This window comes from Aspergillus eucalypticola, assembly GCF_003184535.1.
Source record: "Aspergillus eucalypticola CBS 122712 chromosome Unknown BO83scaffold_28, whole genome shotgun sequence".
Classification (NCBI taxonomy): Eukaryota; Fungi; Ascomycota; class Eurotiomycetes; order Eurotiales; family Aspergillaceae; genus Aspergillus; species Aspergillus eucalypticola.
Window position 1 is genome coordinate 165,229 of NW_020290302.1, and position 14,922 is coordinate 180,150.

The 14,922-nt window shown below is 49.0% G+C and overlaps 2 protein-coding genes across 2 annotated transcripts; one reads left to right on the forward strand and one right to left on the reverse strand.

The window, feature by feature from the left end:
- Window positions 1-37: 37 nt before the first annotated feature.
- Window positions 38-1,892, forward strand: BO83DRAFT_420081 (putative transcription factor TFIIE complex alpha subunit). The gene is made up of 3 exons (XM_025534915.1): window positions 38-379; window positions 444-539; window positions 615-1,892. The coding sequence occupies exons 1-3, from the start codon at window positions 285-287 to the stop codon at window positions 1,783-1,785; spliced, it is 1,362 nt and encodes a 453-aa protein (XP_025384343.1). The 5' UTR covers window positions 38-284; the 3' UTR covers window positions 1,786-1,892.
- Window positions 1,893-4,798: 2,906 nt separating this feature from the next.
- Window positions 4,799-13,778, reverse strand: BO83DRAFT_440404 (putative ubiquitin C-terminal hydrolase). The gene is made up of 11 exons (XM_025536257.1): window positions 12,748-13,778; window positions 12,528-12,681; window positions 9,704-12,437; window positions 9,476-9,637; window positions 8,676-9,422; window positions 8,522-8,625; window positions 8,275-8,474; window positions 7,648-8,211; window positions 5,445-7,580; window positions 5,334-5,390; window positions 4,799-5,275 (listed from the first exon to the last, which is right to left on the reverse strand). Exons 1-11 carry the CDS (start codon window positions 13,388-13,390, stop codon window positions 5,211-5,213), a joined length of 7,566 nt encoding a protein of 2,521 aa, XP_025384344.1. The 5' UTR covers window positions 13,391-13,778; the 3' UTR covers window positions 4,799-5,210.
- Between the last annotated feature and the right edge of the window lie 1,144 nt (window positions 13,779-14,922).

Genomic DNA, 14,922 nt, shown 5'->3' on the forward strand with positions numbered 1-14,922 from the left:
ACCTCATCTTCTCTTTCATCTCTCGCCAGTCAATCCCCTCACTCTCCCTGCGCGGTATCTGTCGGCCTGTTATATACTATAACCGAGCTCTCGTTATTTACGTCCTATCGGTAGCTCTCCGACAAAGCATGGTGATCTTGCAGCGCCGAGCTTGACACTGGAAGACAAGGACATTTGCGCCGGTTGCGCCGACTGAATCTCCAGCTTGACCACCACCACCTCACCATTCCCTCTTTGTATTATATTCCGCCTCCTAATAAAATTATTGAATTACAACAGCTACCATGGATCTCGCAAACACTCTCATTCGCAGTGTCGTGCGCGCCTTCTACGAGACCCGCCACATCCTCGTAGTAGATGCGCTCTTCATCCACTCCGTGTACGTCCCGCACCGATATCATCGCATCGCAACGGACACTCCATGCTGACCAGATAACCTATAGTCTACATGCAGAAGACCTTGCATTCCTCCTAGGTATGCAACAAAAAGACCTACGGAAACTCTGCGCCAAGTTGCGCGAAGACCGCCTCATCTCCGTGTAAGCTACACCCACGCCTATACCAACATCACCCTCACGGAGAAACCACCGACACTGACAATCACCCAAAAACAGGAGCACGCGCGCTGAAATCCGTGATGGCTCAACACGTCCCGTGAACCGCGAATACTACTACATCCCACTGCACCCCGTGGTCGACGCGATCAAATACAAAGTCTCGAAACTCACCTCCACAATAAAGGCACAATACACACCCAGTCAAGAGCGCAAAGAATACATCTGCCTGCGCTGCGGCTCCGAATGGACCGAACTCGACGTCCTCAGTCTCTACAGCGAAGAAGGCTTCGAATGCCAAAATTGCGGGGCGATCCTCGAACGTACCGAAGATGTCAAAGGCGCCGAAGGCATCGACAGAACCGGGCACGAGAAAAACAGCAAACTAATGAACCAACTGGACACGATGCTCAAACTCCTCAAACAAATCGATTCCGTTGAAATCCCCCCCAACGACTTCGACACAGCCTGGGACCATAAAATCGACGTCGTCCGGAACCAGCAAACCCACCCCACGCGAGCAGCAGTCATCGTGCCCTCGAAACAACAACAAGAAGCCGTCCGCGGAAACACCAAGACCGATGCCACCGCCCTCGAAATCTCACTCACCTCTAGCGAAGAGAAATCCGCCGCCGAACAAGCTGCCGAAGCGGCGCGCAAAGCAGCAGTCGAGAAACAGAATGCCCTGCCAGTCTGGCACACTCACTCCACGGTGTCCACGTCAGCGGGCGGGGGGCCGCAGGTCAAATCCGAGACCGACGTCGACATCAAACCGGAGATCAAGGGTGAAGACGAAGACCGGAAACCGGAGATCAACGGTCTGGATGACAAGGTCGCGGCGTACTATGCTGAGATGGAGCGCGAGAAGGCCCTCCAGGCGCAGGAAGACGCAAGCAGTGCGGAAGAGGATTCGGATGAGTTCGATGAGTTCGAGGACGTGGGTGTGTCTGCTAGTGATGCGGGTGGTTCCCCTGCTGTTAATGCTACGCCTACGCCTGGTGGAGGCCCTACCAGTGCACCGATGCAGCAAACTTCGACTACGTCTTCGGTAGGCATCAAGCGGGAGTTGGATACGGACTACTCGAGCGTCAGCACGTCTCAGACAGCAGCGGCGACGCCAGCCACGGGAAGTGATGAAGGACCGACGGCGAAGAAGGTCAAGACTGAACCGGAGGTCAAGAAAGAAGAAGAGTCGGATGAGGATGACGACGAGGAGTTTGAAGATGTGTAGTATCCGATTACTGTGTGACCTGTATTTCGCATCTCGGTATGGGCGCAGGCGCCCTCACCCCTTTTATTCCAGAGTCTTAACGGCCAGGACGTATGATAGACGAATGTAAAACTAGAATAAGCCACTTCTGAAGAAGTGGATGAGATGTCTACAAGTTTCGTCGATGTAGAGCCATGAATAAAATAAAAATAAAATTAGCCACAAACAGACTATAGTTCAACATGGTTTCTTTCAACACCCTCAGAATCACACTATGATCCCTCCGCAATCTCCATCCTTTCTGCACATAACAACACTGTCGGGATCGCAGCATAAACCCACGAATAAACCCTGTCACTTGGGTTACTATCAGTCGGTCGAATTCCCATCTGTAGATTTTTTTTTCTGTAGGAATACATCACCAACCGCAGCTAACACCCTTCTTGTCTATCAAATCTGCCCCTCCCGCATTGGACAGACTAGATGCTCTCACCTCAATCTTCAACGTAAGAGATCATCCAAAGCATAGCTAGAAAGTATGCGAAGAGACACGCCCCATCCCGAGTGTCTGCAGCTTGATGTCAGCCTTCGGCAAACTGCAACGATGTACTCCTTTACTGGATATATTAATATTATATTAGCAAAGAAAGTCGCATATTATGCCAAAATTCAGCCATTTGGTCTTTTTCATCCACGGTGATGAGGTTCCATTGTCGTAAAGACCCTGTTGCAGGATCATCCGACTTGGAAATATGATTTATGTTGAAAACATTTCCCAGTAGAATTATGGGGGAAAAAAAATGGCCATTTTCGCCAAAATAACAGGCAGTAGTAAGTCTGGCAAGCATTTCCTATCCTTGGCAGCTGAGAACCCGTGAAGCATATTTGCAGCAGTAAGGGTTCCAAATCCTTGCAGTTGACCAATCTTGGTAGTAGTATAAAACAAGATCCAAAAGAGCTTAGAGATTTATATATTTATAAATACTCTAGGTGTTATGATCTTGTCATTATTATAGGTAAAGACGAAGACGGGATAAGTACTGAGTAGTACTCCGCCACTGATCCACAAAGACGTGGCTTATGTAGCTTTTTCTTTTCTGTTGGCTATAATAGCTCCTTTCACAATGTACCATAAATCATATGGTGCCAAGCTGTCGAAGCCTCATGGCTGCTGTAGGTAATAATTAGAAAGAAAACTCAAAGACACGAAGATCAAAGAACAGCTTACTTACCCTATATAGTATATATGTTAATCTGGCTCTGATTTGTGTTTTATCAACACAGGCAAGGCAATAATAAACAGGTTATCGGCATATTGAGCCTGCCTTGCGGTTTCTTAATTTCCCAGATTTTGGAGTCTTTTTTAGCCCACAAAGTATACTGCAGCGTGTGCTTCAGTATCTTTCTCCAACGATTTGTTTCATCAAAGACGAAATAATCCATTCTTGGAGAGTAAAATCAAAGTAGTATTGGAAACTTTGATATGACCGAGGAGCTTCTGATTTCTCAAGGAAGCGATGTTAACTGTTAAAACAGTCTTATAAACTTGAGAAAGATATGCTTCGAAGATAAATATATGATATAACACACTTTCTTGCCGGTAGGCTTTCTACCAGCTGTGTCGCCTGAGATGTCGATATGGTAGCGGTACAGCTGCTTGCCTGTTTGACCTCAGTTCGAAATAGTTTGCGTACAGCGTGACAGGCCGTCCCTGGGTTCACGACCTCCACAGATAGCAGAGTGCTTACTGCCACCTGAGTCGCTGGAAGAACCGCTTTTACTTGCAAGAACGGTTTCTATTCCAATAACGTTTCTGATCTTGTTGTCCGTGGCCATCTCGGCCCCAATGTCCAAACGGAGGATCTAATACTCAAGCAAAGACCCAACGTCCTCTATCAGATCCCCGTCCACATCCCCTCTTACAAGGAGTTCCCAATGTCCAGACCAAGCACGCAATGTCCAGACCAAGCACCCAATGTCTAGACAGAGGACGCAATGTCCAGACCAAGGACCCAATATCCAAGCAGAGGAGCTTTATGAAGTTTCATAGAAGCTATACACTTCATCCGACCAAAATGTCGATTAAAGCTATATCCTTTTGGTTTAGGATAGCTTTGACCAGAGGCTGAGTCAAAGATGCATGATGAGACATCCTTATCAACAAGTGATTATTGATGGTTGAGGCGCAGTATGATTAAAATTTCTCTGAGTTTAGGATGTAGTTGTGAACCCAGGTTGATGAGGCAAAGATGCAAGGAAAAAAGAGTGTATCGATGATCGAGTGTTGGTAGTTGAAGCGCATTGTAATGGAAGCTTCTGAGGTAGTTGTAAGAAGGAAAGTAAGTTGGAAATCCCGAGGAGAGGGAAGAGAGAGGGGTATTTATACCTGTGGAAATTCACTGAGCAAGCGAGTCTCTCAGAGTGGTCAGTTGAGAGTTCGGTGTTAGGAAACTGAGAAGAAAGTGAATGTAGGGTCGTTGATGAAGATACCGTTCGAGAGGCTTAGAATAGGTGAAGTGAGGTCAGTGTAAAGACAGTGTCAATTGACATGAACTCAATATCGAAGGGATTCTGAATGATCAGTGAGAGTGAGCCGAGAGGGAATTCAGAGGCCCAAGGAACTCTCACAGGTGAGTCTTCTCCGATCTTAGGATGCAGGATCATGATGAGGGAAGAACATCTGTAAATTGGCATTGGCAATGTGAGGCAAGCAATAGAACCGGCTTAATAGTAAGCGAATTGGGCTTCAACAGATGCTTCTATTTACTTATTTGTCCCCTGAGATGAGTTTACTACACTCGATCTGTGGACGGTTGTGTTGAACCAGAATACGAAAAGTGATAGAGAAGGCATGTCGCTGAGAAACTCGTGGTCCGTGTTTCGGGCACCAAAGCCCAGCAGCCTAGTAATACCATCAACATCAGTCTACTATGTAGTCTCCTGATATACCAAAGCTAGTTAAACAACGCCAAAGACATTACCGAGGACAGAAAATTGGAAATTCTGTGCAGTCGGTTTATGACTTTCTATGTTTATACTTTGCTAGATAGGTGGCAAAAGCAACACCAACAACTGCTTCCGAAATTCGGCTTTGGCGTTCAGTAACGCAAGCCTATGGATCATCATCATTGCAAGGGTTCTAAAGCTCGCTTCCTCCCAGAAAGCACATAACAGACCATCCCTATAAAGGCGCCAAGTCAAAGTCCCCCCTTGCATAAACACATGCCACGGAAACAGAAATCTCCTCAAGCGAAAGACAGTAGAAGCCAACACACAAAGCAACCTTATTAGCTGGAACAGAAGCAAAGGCCCAATTCTAATAGAGCCTGGCGAGAAGGAAACGCCGATAAATGCAGGCCAGAACCACACAAAAAGGGTTTTATCATAAATTCGTCTCTCATATGTGATACAATGAACCACCGCGGAGGCATTACCAGATGCAGGTCTCACGGAGATCCTGCTAGCCCCATCTCCGAATCACTGGCCATGACGGAGTTATCCTCCCAGTCTTCTGCAAGAGGAAGTCAGTGGCTGCAATAGACTTGGATGGAAAAGTAATCATAACTCACCGGATGCTAGCTCTTCCGGGACTTCAGCAATCAGGTCCTCAACAGCTGCAATGGTTTCTGTAGTCTTCCGTTAGTAATAATAAACCGAACATGATTCTGAAAATAACGTACCCTGGGCTTGCAGAATAGCCTCCTGGTCTTCTTCACTATCACCAAAATACGTGCTTAGGCAATGTTCCACCACAGTGCGGATGGATTCCACTGCTCTGGGATCAACGCCAGAGCCTGGGACATTGACATATGCTTTGCGCAATCGGTTGATGCTCGCAACTACCAGTTTCTTGGCTACTTCGGCCTGACGTATCTGCCAATCGTCGCCTGCCTCTTCCGCTTCGCCGCTGAATAGGATTTGCCGAAGGACGTCCAGCGTCATGTTGCGAACCCCTCTATCGGGAAAAGTTAGCAAGGGAGGAGCCCACTCTGGGACCATCTCGATGAGATGGTTCAAAAACCAAGCTTCATTGAGTCCAAGCCGATCGTTGCGACTGCCCATAACGCTCGTGAAGAAGACGATATGCTCCCTGCCACCGCTGTCATTGATAGAATCAACCCCCTTGGCGACAAAGTCAATCAGACTGACGATTCGAGCCTCGTCAGGGCCTCGTCGACAGAATATCAAGGTTGCCTCTAGGAATGGAGCGCAAAGACTGGCCGGTGCCAGTCTCAAGCCTTCTTCCAGGGTTCTACAGATTGGATCCATAAGACCAGCATCGGGCTCTGCGTCCACAAAAAGAGTAACGATATTCCTGCTTGCCGGTGGACTGCTGTTATGCGTGAGAACTGTTGTCAGAAACGACAACTCTTTGCTCTTCCCCAGCGGCCGGATGAACATGGCCTCCGACATTGTAAGAGTGTACCTGCCGTCTGGCAAGGTTCGCCGTTTATCGTCTTGGCTCGGCGGAACAGTGAGGTCAATGCGTGCTATTAGGTAGGCAAGGAGATCCATGAGTCGTTTGTAGGAGAATCGCCTGCCCTTCTCCATGAACTTGATGATGAAAGCGTACTGCCGTCTTAGGCGCTTCGAGTCCTCATGGTCAAGCCAAACGATTTCAAGGCATTTGAGGAGGAACCCATTGTTGAGAATTATGCCAGCTTCGTATTGCCCAAAGTTTGCAAGCATCGACAAGAACTCGAAGTAATCATCCCAAGAGCGGCTCGCGCTATGCAGAGTCGACCACATGCTTTCCAAAGTTCGCACCACATTCTCAAAGCTATTCAAGTATCTCATCTTCCATACTTCCTTCTCGACGTCCTCGTCATCTGCACCTTTCTGAAGCCCTTGGAGTTTTGAAAGAGAGCAGATTATGAGCCTTATCGAGTTGCTGCGGACGGCCGGATGGGGACTCCTTAGAACCAAATTGCGGGTTGCTGACGGCTTGTTTTCGAACCACTGCATGACTCTATAAGCCGCCATCGGCACCTCGGAAATGACCGTGAAGAGCAGTGTAACAAATGCGTCCAGGCCCAACGGTTCCCTTGACCTCGAAAGTAACTGTTCTAATGTATCCAAGGCAATGAAGATCATAGACTTGTCCATTTTGGCCTTGGTATCACTCCGAGGCCCTCGCTCTTCAAGGATCATGGAAAGCAGATATCGAACGAAGAGAGCGTGGTATGGGTCCATCAGACAGTAGACACGGATGAAGATTTCGTTCTCCATCACGATATGGTTAGCGAGTTCCCTAGGCAAGGACACACCCACAGGGTGTTGAGGCTTTGTTGGTTTGTAGATCGCCTTCTCTGCCTCCATGCTAGAAGCACGTTGATAGAAAAGCATATAGGCGTTCCACACCTTGTTGAACCGGACCTGGCCCATGGCCGAAGACTGCCCGGAGTCGTTATGGCCACCAAAGCACTGGTCAGCGAGTTTTGCTTGGTCAAACCGGCTAACATCAGAATCATTGAACTCGACCCAGGAGCCGCCAGCTCCAGAAGTAGGTCTCTCACGGATGTAAGAGTAGTAGTGGCCAGATTCAGCCGTACCACTGTGAACCAAGACGCCAACGAGTTCAAAAATGTCCTCCTTTACTTCAGCTGTCTGGTCTGAAAGGTATTCAACTTTGTACGGGCTCATGTCGATGAAGTCCGGGAACTGGAATTCATCGTTGATCTTACTTCGCAGCATCGTAACCATGTCAAAGTCAAAGCGCTTTAAATGAAATATGAGATTGTCAGGCACATCTTTCAAGCAGGCCCGCTTAACTGCATCAACGTGGCGCCCACATGATGTGCAAGAATACTTGTTATCTGCGGATGCGGAGACAAAACTGTCAGTGTGGTGTTCGTGTGTTTGACTGTCCAGAATTTCACTTACCTCCCTGCATGATCTCCCCTTCAACGTAAGCTTGGAGACTGTCCTCGAGGCTCGCTTTGTCTTTGATTTCGCACTGAATAGCGGAAAACGGTTCAAGCCGTTCCGAGATATGGGGGCATTCTTTAGACTTGATTTGCTGGACAAGCTGCCCACCATAGAACGACCGAAATCTTTTCTTGCTCTCGTTGTCTGAGATCTGAGCCTCCCATCTGTCAAAAAGAAGATTATAGAACTCGTCAACATCCATCTGAATAGTGACGTCGATGGGCTCGTTGTCATAGGTGCGTATCGTGTCGACAAAAGCCTGCGAGTCAACGCTCTTGCTCCAGGTCTCCTGCATGTGCCCGAACAACTTCTTCGTCTCATATAGCAGCTTCTGAGAGCCGTCTGGGTCCTCAAGATCGAGCTGCAGTATGAAGTCACGAAATCCAATGTTCATGAAAAGCTGAGTCAGGAGGGAATTCAAGTAGCAGGTGTTTGAAAGATTTTTGAGCCCTGCATAACCTTCTGGAGACCGGAGCATTTTGTAACGGTCGAAGCCCCAAGCGGGAGAATAGGTGTAGTCTGTTGGGCGGAATATCAGTCAGCGATAATACAATCAAGTGGAAAATTCGCAGGAGTTCTGACCTAGCGGAATAAGATCCTCAAGACGCTCAACGATTGTAGAGTAGTTGTTCTCATCGAGTCTGCAGAGTTGACAAAGTATACTATACAGCTCCTGCCGGGTTTGGGTGTGCATGACAGGAACTTGAGGTACAATGAGATCGGTGGAGGGTGACGAAAGGTCGGGGAAGAGATATTGATCGAACAGGCTCTCGGCGAGATCGCTGCAAAGTCAGTATAGAACAATGGACACAAGTGTAGCGAAACTCACAAAGTGTCAACTGTGGTATCGTTAGAACCTGCCAGCTCCAGGCATATTCTCAGAAGACGAGCGAAGCCCAGAATGAGATGGTCTACAGGCTCGCGGCCAACAAACTATAAGATAGGTTAGCGAGTCAGAAATTGAAGTATAAGAGAAGAATGACCTCTTCTGTTTGATGGCGCAGCATGGTTGTGCTCCACTGCTTCAGGTATTGGCTAAATGAAAGGTCATGCGGTGATATCTCAGCGACGGAGCGGAAAACTAAATTGGCAATCTCGAAAAACTCCTGGCATTGAGCTGCGTTATCGAGCGTCGCAGGGAAAGCCTTGTCGAAAGCATTCCAAATTTTTGCAAGGATCTCAATTCGAATGGCATTGTCAGGAGCAGGTGTGTCTTGTGTGCCCTGTGTCTCAGAATCAATTGGCTTCGTCGATTTCCTGAGTAACTTGGAAGGACTACAAGCAACAGCAATATTCTCTGCAATACCTTTCCGGATGGGCTGGCGATGCTCCTTCAGAAGGAGTGAGCACAGGAGGTCATCAAAGTGCGGCTGTTCCTTGACAGACTCCCAGAAACCTAGATCCCGAACTGAGCCCTCCGTCAGGACAGCGAACGAGTTACAGATCAACTTAGTAATGCTTGTTTCCGAAGGAGAAGAGACAGGTAGAAGCCGCGCAACTTCCATAAAGTGGAAGAGTCGTTGAACCAATGCCGTTGGATTCGGAACGACCGGCGCTTCACCAGGAATAGCCGGTCGTACCAGAAGCGCATATAGGAGGCACTCGACCATGTGCGTTGCAAATAAAAGTTTGGTGGGACTATCTTTCAAGCCACCCGCCATCTCAGAACGCGTCAAGGCAGAGACTAAGACGCGGATGCTGTGAGACACATAGTCTTGATCTGGTGATGCCTAACAACGCGACTTCGTTAGCGAAGTACACCACAGAGTCTGCATACCCTTACCTCGAGAGTTTCTTCACGTAAAGAAACTGAAAGCGCATTGACCGAGTAAAGGAGACTAAACGGCTTGTCCATAGGGAACATCTCGTCCTCAGTCTTATCCGTTGACTTTACCAACTCCAGAACCCTGTCCTGGGGAGGGAAAACGACGAGAAAATCATATATCTATGGATTAATCAGTAATCAGAAATGTCGTTTACCAGAGACCGAAAGAGAATGGAGTATGCACACCTCACGTGCTAGATGGTCCTCGAGGACAAGCAGGTCGTACAGGTCGTCAAAATGTTTCAGTACCTCAGAATCAACCAGGGTCAGGGACTGGCGTCTACCAGTCATGGCCAGTTCACGACTTTCTGGGTCCCGACGGATAAGGAGTAGGCCTGAGCCGAGTTTTAGATCTCGAATGGTAATGCCAGGCTTCTCAAGTAGATCGATCCTCTGTCCACCAGAGATCGTACTGAACTTTGTGAACCCCGTGACCCGCACGAGGGTCTCTGCGAGCTCCGCGGCGGTTGACAAATCCCCGATGTGCAATGACCGGACTTTAGACTGGGTGCCTCCATTGAATGTTTGGTAGCGGATATCAATTGCATCCCCTTGGATCGGTTTTCCAGGTGAATCGAGAGGCAGGCTTTGTGGTGGACTGTACTGAGGACGACACCGTAGCCCCTGTAGGAATCGGCGAAGGAAGAGTAATGAACGGCTGAATCTGAGCTCCTCTGCCTTGATATTGGTATCGGATGCAACTGCGTCCATGGATGCGTCCTGAACGGTGTCGGAGTTGTCGCGGGATTCCTTCAACCTCGATGCCGCTGACTTGAGCTGGTCCACGCAACGGTCCACCAGAGCAATGTGGGTAGCCTCAACAGCCGATCGTGGAGACCGGTTAATGATGCTATGATCAAGATAAACCTCAATTGCAAAAGTGATCGCGTCCGTTTCAATTGTACCAGGGGGAGCTGTGAGAATAAAGCTCCATATCCGGTCCATTCCCGGTATCGTTATGACCTCGTTCTCGCCAGCAACTGATGGGGGATTGAACCGGACCTCATAATTAATTGTCTGCTTCGCGAACTGAAGAACCTCGGGAAGATAGTCTTCGGTGGGCGAGAGCTCGGGTAGGTAGACTTGAATACAGCGCTCAACGAGTGAGTTGGCTTGAGCGCTATACCGGGCAGTTGCGCAAAGCATGTCCCAGAGGGCGCGTCTGCCCTGTTGGGCAAGAGGCTTCGACATAAAGACTCTACGCCAAAGCAGATCACCGAGATCCGGGGTTATTGAGTCCGGAACCATATCAATGATCCGGGCCAGCATATGGACCCTTGACGAGAAACCGGTCAGAGAAAACGGATCAGTAAAGTCGGTCTGGTTCAAGTCCACAGTATGAGCCAACTCCGTAATCACTAAGCGAGTCAGGTCGAATTCCTCGGCAAGCTTGCGAAGTTCCAAAGAATCATTGCTGGGAAGAAGGGCGTTCAAGGCCTGGATACTGCCCACGGTAAACTGATTCATCTCAGCGATGTCTTTGAGACATTGCTCATATATCTCCATTTTGTCAACCTCGCTCAGGCCGATGTCCATAAAAGATTTCAGCTGGGCGGCTGCGAACTTCTGCAGAAGGGCCTTGTGCTCGACGGGGAAGTCATTGGCACCGGCGCTCTCGCGGATCAAACGCACGCACAGACGAAGGGGAATTGCATCCACATGAATGCGGTCCTGGGTCTCACGGTGACTTCTATCGCTGCATTTCTCTCTCACCTGATGGAGCAGCTGTTCACAGAAATCTACCATTCGTGCGTCAAAGCGTGCCAACGGAAGATCTAGCAGCTTCGAGCACACGTAGAGCAAAGCAGGCGAATTCGAGGTATGCATCTGGAAGGTTTTGCTCAACATGCCTAAGACCTCGGATACTGTTCGAGGATCCGGGCTTTCTGTTACTGTCTCCCATATCGTGTCTGTGTCCGCATCGGTATACGTGGCTGTGACGACCAGGAACCCGACAATGTTTCCACTTCTGCTGATGAGCTGAGGGTGAGATTCAATCCCCACAATATACTCGACGATCCGATTTTGTCGCAGGAAGCCCACGAGATAATCAACCACAGGGTGAATGGTGCCTTCGGTATTCCTGTGGATATGTTGCCTCCAGATATGGACGAGTTCTGCCTGCATTGTCTCGACACCAAAAACACGCAGCTCCATTCGTCCATCTATGATGTGCTTCTTCAGGACGCCAAACTTCCAACCATAGAAAATGATAGAGGAACGGTCCTCAGGGGTTACATCTTCTGAAAGCTCTATCGCGAGATCCTCCGCGATTTGTGAAGCAAGCTCTGAATCACGATTGCATAGCGTGGTATAGGAGAAAGCAATGTGGCGTAGCATGGAGTCGCTCGTCTCACTCGATACCCAAGGAGACTTCTTGGTTATGTGAAACTGGTATTTCTCATCTGCGGCGCGGATCAATGGGTAAGCACGTCTCATGGTGCGAGAGCAAATGGAGGAATTTATTAAAGCATCATCGGCGTGATACCGTCGCCGTTCGTTTCCTGATTCTATCAGGTTATGCACAATATTAACTATGGCAATCAGAGACGTTGAAAGTTGAGACCAGCGGGTAATCAGATTCAGAATGCAGGCCGCATGATCGGACAAGTGTTGGATGATATCTAAAGCAGCAGCGACCTGATCGTTTGTACGAGCGACCAGATTCGCTACGTCCGATCCGTGTATATTCTCCATGGTGCGGAAAAACGGAATATTGCCTAGCTGCAGAATCCAACCCAGTGACACCAGGTAGGGTTTCGATAACGGGTCTGATATCTGGGCCTCTGCGTCATCCACAGCCTGGGTCAAGATGATGGTATCTAGGTCAATGACATGGGCTGCCAAGTGAGCGAAATCGAGGAAGAACTCTTCTAGACAAGCCCATACCCCCCGCCCCTCATCCGGCAGGAGCTCCACGCTAAGAATCTGTTAGTACTTGGGATTTGCGGGGTTGATCGGCAAACTCGATAGAGTTTCTCCAAGGCCAAAACACGTAGAAGTCACTCACACTCTGCGCAACAAGCTATCCACAACGCTGGGTAGCTCCTCCCAGAAGTCCCGGTCCTCCGCCAAAACTTCATAAGTCAACTGATCTAGATTGTTTGCGACGTCATCGAACCAAGCTTTCACGGCAACAAATACCGGGGTATCATGTTGGGAGCCTATGGAATAACTGTCAGAATCGGCACGGCAAAAGCCAGCATAAGGCCATCGAAGAAGCGCTTTACCTTTCTCAATCATCGTACATATCTCCTCCAAATTTTCCCGCAACTCATTTCCCATGAAAAGTCTGGGGAACGTCTCCACCAGCGGCGGCTGGTCATGCAGCTGCACTACCTCTGGGGTTTCCGGTTCGCGCATCGCCTCGCCCAACGACTTCCAACTAGAGGTATTCGGGTCCTGATCCATATCTTCCAGGTCCGCCACCTCAATCTCCGGGCTCTGTGTGGGTGATGATGATAGCGATATGGCGGTGGAAGCGTCGAGGCCGGTCCCGCCTGCTGCGGACTGAGTGGGAAGATCACGGCTTGGATGCTCGACCGGGGAGTCACCAGGCTCGGACGCCATGTTGTCGTTGGGCACAGGAGACTTCAGCTTTATGACCACTCGGCTGGCCGGGCGAGAGGAGGGAGAAGCGTCCTGGCCCGTTGTGGCAGGAGCATCCGGGATGTCGTTGGGGAATCGAGTAGCGGCGGATTCGTCGGGAATGGACCTAGACTCGCAGGTACCACTCCCACTGTCGAGACGAGGGCGTTTCCGGGTGGATTGAGGATCCGACTCTTCCATGGGATGACCGAGGGGACGCGTCGAATCAATCGAGGAGGTTGTTTCAGGCGGGGTGCTAGAGCTCTCTAGCGGGGCAGCTGCCATGACATTTTCTTAGCCCGGCCGATGGGGACGCGACAAGACTGTGAATGGAGATGGGGGAAAGGATTGAATCTAATTTAGCTCTAGGGGCGATTGATAAGAAGGAAAAATGACGGCAGACCGAGCGCCCGCACACAAGGAAGGGAGGTGAAATGTGTGGGAAACGAGAAGCAAGTGTCGGGTTGCGGATAAGAACAATGCGGGAGAGGAAATCCAGCTGAGAGGGGTGAGTGGGAAGAGGCAGCGATCGGAGAAGCGATAGCTGTTCGGACACCCAAGAAACTGAAGTAGAGAGAGTGTGTGACGGCAGGTCGATGACCGACCAAAGCTGAATAAACAGCTACTAGCTGGAGAGGGATAGAGGGATGGGGAACAACTGGTTCAGGTAAAATGCGACTGTGAAGAATTGAGATGGAAGACGAGCAGAGCAGCAGAAGAACACTAACTGAAAGGTCCAGCTCTGACGTTGCGGTGGAGCAACGGATTGGCGGGATGTTCCAGGGCGAATCGGGGATCGGCCTGGCCAGTGGTTGGATGGTTGAAATGATGGATAACGAACATTTTTTTTTACTTTCCAATTATCTATCGCTCTTTGATTCAATCGACCTATTTATCATTCTTCTTGCTTATAAAATACCTCCAACATATGGAATTATCTTTTCCATCTACAATACGGGAGACTCCGTTCATCAATTACTACTACTCCATGATACATCCCTTTTGATTTTCACCTGCAGCGCTAGAAGATAGTCACTAACTTTGGTTGGGCGGGGGGAAAGCCAGGATCGCATCTGCCTAGTATTAGAAAAACTATAGTTGCTACTGTTACCTGGAAGCTCTCTCAATCCGGTTCGCTGGATTAATTAATTGTGCTACCAATTCTCGTATGTATACGTAGTAATGATTCCCCTCGTTTCTCACGCATGGAGTAAGAATGGACACGGTCTGGACTGCCAACAAAGCGAAGATCAATCACCTTGAATCCCAATACTGGACAAAAAGGATTAATTAACACCCATAAAATCCAAATTAAAACCTATCGGTGCTATTGGGCCCAGAATAAATAAAGACGCATGAGGAGCAGCCGCCCATCTCATTATGTTTTCTCTCGGTTAAGAATTCCACCCAAGCGCCTGTGTTACCGTTGGCTGGTACTTCTGTCATCCGCGGAAAGACATCACTACGTCAAAAGTAATCCTATCGGACATTTGTTTCATTTCGTGCATGCCTCAGTTTTTAGCCATGAATTTCCCTGGCCATTTATTTTCCCATTGTCCCCACCAGCCAGCCCTAAGAGAAATTCTCCAAGTAGGAGGAAATATTCGGGGGATCCAGTTGGGTGGTATGGCTAGAATGTATGCATTGTATGTCATCTCAACCTACAGCGGAAGATAGTACTTGCTTAGTAGTTAGCCCAGAAGTACCCAACGACGTACCTGTATAGTAAATAAGTAGTAGCTTTACCTGGCTGCCAGCTGTACTTAGGATAGGCAGGGGAAGCTGCAGGGGCACATCATGATCGCATTCCTCCCCGC

Bases quoted from the DNA above. Each gene is read 5' to 3' on its own strand.
- BO83DRAFT_420081 (XM_025534915.1), top strand. From the start codon at position 285: ATGGATCTCGCAAACACTCTCATTCGCAGTGTCGTGCGCGCCTTCTAC. The intron at 380-443 runs GTACGTCCCGCA...GATAACCTATAG, and splicing joins GCGCTCTTCATCCACTCCGT to TCTACATGCAGAAGACCTTG. The intron at 540-614 runs GTAAGCTACACC...ACCCAAAAACAG, and splicing joins GAAGACCGCCTCATCTCCGT to GAGCACGCGCGCTGAAATCC.
- BO83DRAFT_440404 (XM_025536257.1), bottom strand. From the start codon at position 13,390: ATGGCAGCTGCCCCGCTAGAGAGCTCTAGCACCCCGCCTGAAACAACC. The intron at 7,581-7,647 runs GTAAGTGAAATT...CCGCATCCGCAG, and splicing joins AGGGGAGATCATGCAGGGAG to ATAACAAGTATTCTTGCACA. The intron at 5,276-5,333 runs GTGAGTTATGAT...TTCCTCTTGCAG, and splicing joins CCCGGAAGAGCTAGCATCCG to AAGACTGGGAGGATAACTCC.